Source organism: Ictidomys tridecemlineatus, chromosome 4 (assembly GCF_052094955.1).
Source record: "Ictidomys tridecemlineatus isolate mIctTri1 chromosome 4, mIctTri1.hap1, whole genome shotgun sequence".
Classification (NCBI taxonomy): domain Eukaryota; kingdom Metazoa; phylum Chordata; class Mammalia; order Rodentia; family Sciuridae; genus Ictidomys; species Ictidomys tridecemlineatus.
Window position 1 is genome coordinate 80,079,927 of NC_135480.1, and position 8,749 is coordinate 80,088,675.

General features: G+C 34.9%; 1 protein-coding gene and 2 non-coding genes across 12 annotated transcripts in view; all 3 read left to right on the forward strand.

Annotated features, from left to right (window-relative positions):
* Cep295 (centrosomal protein 295) overlaps positions 1-8,749 on the forward strand; it is a 54,308-nt gene that overhangs the window by 45,224 nt on the left and 335 nt on the right. For 7 of the 10 annotated variants that reach the window (XM_078046869.1, XM_078046870.1, XM_021734472.3 and 4 more), the window contains 10 exons: positions 955-1,058; positions 1,583-1,682; positions 2,598-2,846; positions 3,645-3,784; positions 4,693-4,867; positions 5,992-6,644; positions 7,261-7,395; positions 8,165-8,252; positions 8,352-8,516; positions 8,605-8,704. In XM_078046869.1, coding sequence (XP_077902995.1) covers positions 955-1,058; positions 1,583-1,682; positions 2,598-2,846; positions 3,645-3,784; positions 4,693-4,867; positions 5,992-6,644; positions 7,261-7,395; positions 8,165-8,252; positions 8,352-8,516; positions 8,605-8,704 — 1,909 coding nt within the window. Of the gene's footprint in view, positions 1-954; positions 1,059-1,582; positions 1,683-2,597; positions 2,847-3,644; positions 3,785-4,692; positions 4,868-5,991; positions 6,645-7,260; positions 7,396-8,164; positions 8,253-8,351; positions 8,517-8,604; positions 8,705-8,749 lie in introns of those variants that run through there. The other 3 variants (XM_078046871.1, XM_078046875.1, XM_078046876.1) reach the window with 3 other exon arrangements.
* LOC120890184 (small nucleolar RNA U2-19) lies at positions 1,157-1,236 on the forward strand. Its single transcript, XR_005734428.1, has one exon. It is a non-coding gene; the product is annotated as a small nucleolar RNA U2-19 (small nucleolar RNA).
* Positions 1,434-1,503, forward strand: LOC120890183 (small nucleolar RNA U2-30). The gene has a single exon (XR_005734427.1). It is a non-coding gene; the product is annotated as a small nucleolar RNA U2-30 (small nucleolar RNA).

Genomic DNA, 8,749 nt, shown 5'->3' on the forward strand with positions numbered 1-8,749 from the left:
GACTGTTGGTAATCAGATCATTATGGTACACCCATACTCTTGTTCTGTGCACTTGTTAAAAAATAATGAGGGCAAAGGCTGGGGGTATAGCTCAGTGGTAAAGTGTGTACTTAGCATGTACAAGCCCTGGGTTTAATCCCAGCACTATCTTATTAAAGTGGATCAATGATAAAAAAGAAGTAATGGAGGGGAGCTAAAACAAAAAAACCTGGTTATAAAAGGTAAATATTTAAAAAGTGGTTTACAGCTAATAAAGCAGTATTAGAACTGTATTCTATATAGTCAGTAAGCATATTATACATAAAATAGTTGGAGATAGATAGATATAGAGAGGCTTTACCACTGAACTATAACCCCCAGAGGCTTTATCACTGAACAGCTCAAATGTAGAGTGCCAAATATAGAACTTTTTAAAGATAATATTTCATAATACTGTATCTCATTTAAAATGTGAATTGTTACAAATAGGCTTTAAGCACAAAACTTGTAGAACTGCCAGCTATATAAAACTTACAACCCTCATAGACCTCCTACTAGTATTTACTTAATGATAACTATTTAAAAGCAAAATCACTAATATTCTAAATAAATTTCACTTCCCTTGTTCAACTTTTTCTGTATGAAAATAATAACATGCTTCTTATAAAAAAAAATCTATGATAAATGAACATATAAGATTGAAAATAGCCCTTTTCTATCTTTAGGACCTAACATTCATGTATTTTTAAAGGATTTTATTCATGAAATAATAGTGACAACTACAGCTAAAAAAAAAAAAATATGCTACTCAGTGTTTTAAACAAAAACTAGATTTTCTTTTTACTCTAAGACAAGGCAATTTTTAAAAGTAAATTGTAAGAAAGCACAGAATGGTGCTCTCTGATGCTAGGAATTTAATTTTTTCTAATCCAAACCATTTCCTCCCCATTTTGAATTCTGAAATTCATATTTTAGTTAAAGTCAAAGAATCTGATGTTGAGAATCATGCAATATTAAGTTATGCTCTGGAGGAGGAAGAGCGTACACATCTGGGTCCAGCTGTAAAACCAGATGATCAGGTTAGTAATGTCTCTGTATATACTAAATTTTAGAACTTTTTGGTTTCTCATTCTCTTTAGTTTGTCTGTGTTCTCTGAGATCTGCTCTTATTAAAGTGGATCAATGATGAAAATAGCCAAATCTGAACATCAGAAGACATCCTAGTCAATCTGATGCATGATCTGTAGTGTTCTGAGAAGCAAAACTGTAGTCATTTAAAACAGTTGGGGCTTGTGTCTGGGTGGGTAGGTGTGTGTGTGTGTGTGTGTGTGTGTGTGTGTGTGTGTGTGTGTTCACAAATGTAACTGAATAACTGAGGACATGCTAATGGATGAGAGAGATTGGGGAGGGGGGAGAGAGAGTTTATCTAAGAGTGTTTAAGGCTAATCATTTCTGAGCAATGATGAAAAAATTTTACTGCTGACCTTTGTAACTATGAAGGTTTCTACACTTGACCTGAGCTCAGAATTGACAACTTCTGAGGTTTTTAGAGTTTATAGTTTTTAAGCTACATCATGATATAATATTTCCCTTAAATTTTTAGACTGACAAACGGATTTTTCATGAGCCATTATCTTCAGTAACTCTTTCTACTGGGAGCTTTATAAGTTATGAAAACACAGATTTGAGCCTTACGGATCCAGGTAATAACATCCAGTTTAGTTGCAATATAGTGGTGGGAGGAAACATTGCTTTTTCATAGTGTACTTGGCGGGGCAGAGCTGGGAGAATAGTTTCTTTAAATCTCAAAAGCAAAATATTCATGCCAAATAAAATATAAGACAGTGGTTGGGCATGGTGGCACACACCTGTAATCCCAGTGATTTGGGAGGCTGAGGCAGGAGGATTGTGAGTTCAAAGCCAGCCTCAGCAAAAGCGAGGCACTAAGCAACTCAGTGAGACCATGTCTCAGTACAAAAAAGGCCTGGAGATGTGGCTCAGTGGTTAAGTGCCCTGGTACCAAAAGTTCAATTCCTGGTACCAAAAAAAAAAAAACAAAACTGTATTAGACAGGTAGGTGTGGTGACATATGCTTGTAATCTCTGCTACTTGAGAGGCTGAGACAGGAGGATAACAAGTTCAAAGCCAGCCTTGACAACTCAGTGAGACCGTCTCAAAATAAAAAATAAAGCTGAGTATAGTTGCACATACCTGTAATCCTAGTGACTCCAGAGGCTGAGGCAGGAGGATACCAAGTTGGAGACTAGCCTCAGCAACTTAGCAAGTCCCTCAGCAACTGACATCCTGTCTCAAAAAATTAAAAGGGCTGAAAGTGTAGCTTAGCAGTAGAGCACGCCTGGGTTCAATCCACCCACTCTGCCGGGTACCACAATAAATAAATAAGACTAGAAGTCACAAAGATGCTCTGTAGATCACCAACAACTCTTGAGAAATATTTACTCATGCCACATTTTACCATTCAGTGGAAATCTGAGCAACTTTCTTTCTTGATCTTTAGCATTATATATTGCCATGTCTCTATCAGAATATGTCTTTCAGGAAGTGTTAAAAGGAATATGTTGTTAATGTCAAATATTTTCATTAAACTCAATTTTCAGAGTCATTTTCAGAGCACATGGACTACCGGGAACAAAAATCTACCAGCAATAAAGAGGAGGAAATGGATATTTTAAGTTCTATAATTCCTTCAACACAAGTTATTTATCATCAGCAGAACTCTTCAGATGTTCATAAATCTCTGTTGCCTGCAGTAGAAGAATTTACATCTGGTCACACACACTTTCAGCAGACCACAGACAAGTACATAAATGAAGCAAATTTGAGGCCTGAGAAAACAGACTTGCAGGGTAAAATTGTTTTAAAGGAATACTTTCATATAAATTAAGTTTTCACCTTTTATCCTTCTTAGTTTCAATTTACTGTTTGAGCTTCATGTTTTTATCGCCTGATGCAACACAGTTAAACCATAGAAAATATAGAGGACATTTAATTAGAGAAAGTATCTGGAACCAGTTTGACAGAAGAACAAGGAGAGATTAATGAGCAAATCTTCCTTTGCTTTTGAAATGTTCCCTATTCCAGGTGGGGCCAGGTAGGGCTCAGAATTCAGAAGTAGATTTGAATTATAGGCTATTTCCTAACTGAAATTATGGGCAAAATTTAATATACCCTTTTATCATCTCTAAAAGAAGGATGTTAGAGTTTGAAGGAAATGGTACATGAAGCACAATTTTGGCCCATGGTAATACTGAGTACAGTGCACCTTTCCTCTTTTTTTCTTTTTCTTTTTAATCATTGATCCTGAGGTGAGAACAGCAAAGATTATAGCAAAGCAATGATCGTATATGGCCTGTTATTCCTAATTATGTCTAGAAGTCAGAAGCTGATAGAAATGGAAACTGATGTTCTTCAAATGTTTTAGAGAGAGGATCCATATTTTTTAGTGCCTTGGAAATAAACATCATAGGACTTAATTTGAAAGCATCTACTGATCATGAAAAAAATAATTAAGTTGCATTGGAGTTACCAAAAAAGGATTTTAATGAATATTTTTAGTACTCATTTTGTAGACTTTACTTTAAATTTAAAAAATAACTATCTTAAAAAAAATAACTATCCTTTTATTCCCCTCAAAATTCCAACAGTTGACCTTGACTTTCCAGAATTGGAACATATTTTTCCAAATCTGCATCGTCAGCTCTTTAAACCCTTAGAACCACATCCAGATTTTGATTTATCATCATTGTCATCTGGGATTTCTCAAGACGACAGAAACTTTTACCAGGTATATTAAAATAGATACTCTTTTTGGCAAGTGAATATTTAAGAACAGTTTTAATTCTTTTTTTCTTTTGTTGAACAATGGTTCTCAACCTTGATTGCCTTTTAGAAATAAAAGGGAAACTTTATTAAGAAATCCCAATGCCCTGCTGGGTGTGGTGGCACACGCCTGTAATTCCAGCGGCTTGGAAGTCTGAGACAGGAGGATCAAGAGTTCAAAGCCAGCTTCAGCAATGGTGAATCACCAAGCAACTCAGAGATACCTCGTCTCTAAATTAAATACAAAATAGGTCTGGGCATGTGGCTCAGTGGTTGAGAGCCCCTGAGTTCAATCCCTGGTACAAAAAAAAAAAAAAAAAGATCCCAATGCCCAGACTATCCCCCAGATCAATTAAATCAGAATGTCTGGGTTTTTAAATGTGGAACCAAGATTGAAGAGAGCTAATTAGAATTTTATCCTATCTGCAGTATCTTTAGCTAGTGCATATGACCCCATATAGGCCTGATAATTGTTTTGGTTTGCTTTTTAAAATTTACTTCATTGGTACAGTTTTAACATATTTAAATAAGTAAATATGACTTTGCAAAAGTTTTAAAAGTATTTTCCTACACAGTGAAGGAATTGAGATTCAAACCTGGGACTTTCTACTTCCACAGCCCAACATCTTGACATCCCATACTGTTTGAATAAATCGGAAAATTAATTTCCACTTGTTTAGTTCACTGGTTTTTTTCCTAAGTAATCTTATTCTTACATCTCATATTGACTGAAAGAAAGAATTGGGTTTATAAATCAGCAAAGTATTACTTTGTTAGTAAAGTAGTAATTAAGGAAGAGTAATATCAAAGAAACAGTGATTATTGATACAACTAATAATATACAATCAGCCTTTCCTTGTTTTTTTCTGTCAGACCTCAGATCTTTCATCTGAAAGACACAGTGCCACTGCACCCAAAAGTACAGTTTCTTTCACAGCACTGACAAAGGCCAGCTTGCATCCTTTTTTTAACACTAGCCTAAACCAGCCACCGGACCTTAACCTGGCTCAAGCTGCAGCTCAGAGTTTTGCTACAGATGATATTGAGGGTAGGTATGACTAAATAAAAAATGTTAGTCCATTAAATCCCAAGTTTTCAATTCTGCACATATTTTAGGTGCATACTGGTGCATTAAAATGTATTGGAAATCAAAATCTATACCTTGTATATCCTTTATGATCATTAAGAATGAAAATACAGGGGCTGGTGTTGTGGCTTAGTGGTAGAGTGCTCGCTTAGCATGCGTGAGGCACTGGGTTCAATCCTCAGCACCACATAAAAATAAAATATTGTGTCCACCTATAACTATAAATTTTTTTTTAAAAAAAGAATGAAAATAAAAATGTCCTATAAATAGGACACTGGAACAATATATGATCTTTTACATAGGACATTGGGCAAACATAGTATCTGGGACACTGCAATAAAAAAGGTTAACTTAAATTATTTTTTTCATGGTTCCTTATATCCCTTTCCTTGGAAATTATACCTGGTCCCCCTAGATTTGTCCTCATTCCTGTCCTCAGTATTAGAGGTTTTATGTATTTTTGTATTTAGTTAAATAACAGAAGTGGAAAAATAAATTTCTGTTCTTTATAGTCTCATACTGGGGAATAAAACTGACCAAATTATATTGTTGTACGTATACAAATATGTAATAGCAAATCTCACTATAATGTGTAATTATAATGTGCCAATAAAACTAAAAATAACAGAAGTAGAAAATGTTTAGTTTGCATTTTTAAAATACTGAACTTTGTAATATAAAAAGCAAGAGTTACCTCTTGACCTTCAATTCTACTTCTACCTCTAGTTCTAGCCTAATAGAACTTTTTTACACACACATATCTATGTATATACCTATACACATGACATACATACATGTACATTTTAATCTATTTGTTCAAAATCAATATTGTTCTTTCATAGAGGAAAATCATCATTTTGTCTGATACCCAAATTGTGTTTATTAAACATTAGAAAAAGAGGCAATATGTGTTAGGAGCTGTAGAGTTGATTGAAAAATCACTGTGACCATTTTTTATTTGTCTAGTCATATGTTTACACATCAATATTCACTCTTAAAACTGTAAGAAAATCTTAACTTGCAGTAAACTATGAGAGATAAAATTTATAACATATAAGACTGATTTTTAAAATTTTTAAATGCAGGATCTGAACAATCTTTTCAACAGCTTCTGCCAGAATTTTCTTCACAAGAGGGGAGCCAGCATGCTGACCTACCAACTATTTTTAGCATTGAAGCAAGAGATACTTCCCAAGGCATGGAAAATCAGAACTATCCCTCCAAAGAACAGACTGAAATATTACAAAATAAGAAAAAAAGTGTTCATTTCCAGGTTTCCAGAGGAAATTTAAATTCCACTTACAGTTCATTGGATGAGGCTAATGTATTTCATCAATTACAAGTACAGCATAGTACTCCTTGTAGTTCTTCCTCTAGTGAGTGCTTAATAAAACATGAACAAGAAAGCAGAAGAGAAAGATGGGACTTTGAAGAACTATCAAAAAAAGATGTCCTTACAGTGTTACCCAGCCAAGGACTCACTGAAGATGAAAATGAAACTTGTGGAGTTTTAGCTACAGATCCACATGTTGAAATTGATTCTCAGTTATGTGTAAGAACAGCAGAGATGGGAACTTCAGTTCAGACACCACATTCATTAAGTATACAAAATGAAAAATATTTTGAGAATTCAACTAAAACTGAAACTCCACAAGTCATAAACCTGTCTCAAATAGCACAATCAGAGTCTCTTAAAAGTTCTGGATCATTTTCATTACAGAGTTCTATTCCAATCTGGGTAAGTGAAATCTGTGGAAAGATTTTTCAATATAAATGAAGCAATAAGGTTACTTATTAATATTTCTGATGAAATGAGAAAATTTCTAAATTTTGAAAGCCTATATCTAAGAGTTTTACTACTTTGTTTTTTTGGTTGCAGCTTAACTTTCCACTGATAAAAGATTGAAAATAAGGGCTGCATCTATAACCACATAGTGTTTTAGTTGGTTATTTTTTTTTCCTCCTTTACATTCTTCATTATGTAAAACTAGTTACTTCCTTTGGAACATAATCTGGTCTTGTGGCCTACATTTGGCTGGAACTCAATAGCCACTGCTGTCTTTAGGATATACCCTCTCCAGTTCTATAATTCCCCATCTGTCTAGCCACATTAACATTTATTTAGGTTAGTAATCCTTTCAATACAGCTACCATACTATTTTACCCCATGCCCAAAGTCCATTCTAGTATTTTTAGTATGTTGTGGTGGGGGTAGGTCCCAAGGGGGAATCTATCATCCGTTGATCTTACTGTACAGTATTTTTGCATTTATGTCCACATAAGATTCAAAGTGCAAATTGTATATTTTGAATATTTAAAGGACTATTTTCATGACTTCCCATTTGTTTTACCAGGAGACAGAATCTGGTCGTGGTATAATGGAAGAACCAGAACTTACTTTAGTAAGCACCAGTGATATTAGCATTATTGAAGCTGAATTTGCAAACTTATCTCTAGAAGACAAGAATGAGGGAAAAGACTACCTTCAGGTAAATTTTATAGCAGTCATTAATTTAAATATGCCTTATACAGAAATCTGACTGAAGTGGGGAACAGAATAATTTACACAAGGCATGCAACATGGCTAAAGCCCTCCTAAATGCATTGCTTTGCAGTCCCCAATATACACATTCATGATGGTGTAGATAGTAAAGAGTTGGAACTTATGCATGACCAATATTTTGAGGAGCAGGTATCCTAGAAGGTAAGGAATTCCAGGTCTGGGGCAAATTCACTTTACTTTGAACTTTGCAGATCTGAAAAGATGTTGCTGTTTGCAGAAAATTTCTTTGTTCAACTACAAGCAGACCATCTGATCCTCACACACTTGGTAGTGTGAACCCTAACTGGACTCTACTTTCATTGTTTCTTGATCACATTTGTAATATTCCAGTTGTGGTTTTAGGTCATTTTTTATTAGCTAAATGATGCAGAAAAGTGTTTTCTTGCAGTCTAAAACCCAGTGCTAAAAAAAAAAAATTGTAGGTATAAGAGGAAATTAACATGACAGGTTGTGAGAATAAACAGATGGGAAAAGGCTATAAGAACAATGCCATAAGCCAAGCATGGTAGTACACTGCCTACTACCAGAGGCTGAGGCAGGAGAGATGGCAAGTTATAAGCCAGGCTCAGAATACCTATAATGCTGCCCCAATTTATGTTCCCCCACCTAACACACTAGTTGGCAGAACAATGGAGTCCTAATTTTGGTGACAAATAATTTTTGAAGAGGACAGCATGACTGAATTTTCCTTTTAGGTGAATGAACTCATTCCATCAGAAACAGAAAATTCACATCATCCAGTCATATCAGAGTTTTCTATGCAGAAGTCAACAGAATCTACAGGTAATGGCTTGAGTAACTGAAATGGTGAGTCTAGGGATCACACCTTTTAAGCTATATACTTAAATAATTCAGCATGGCCCCAACTCTTTCTTAAAATAGAAACACTGCCAAAATGTACCATGGCAGGAAGCTTACAAGAAGCATTTGTAAAGAGAAAAAAATCATTTTTGGAGAGATCCTACCAGAGGCAGAAAGAAATAAGGAATAAGAGCAAACTCACTGAAAATTCCCAAATCAAAACAGTTAAGGAGAAACAGTGTACAGGTATGCTGTCTTTGAATAATCAATCGACTGTCATACCAGGGCTTTGCCTATGCCCTAGCAAATCTGGCCTTTATTTCCCTTTTCCCAGGTTCATCTGTGAGTCGCCTTAAGGGAGTCAATAAAGTTAAAATGAATTTTCCAGAAGAAAGAAAGAATGCACACACCCTCATGCACCAAAGGGCTCTAAGGTAGCTTTTTTTTTTTTGCTTTATTTTTAGTAGCTCATTCTTCTT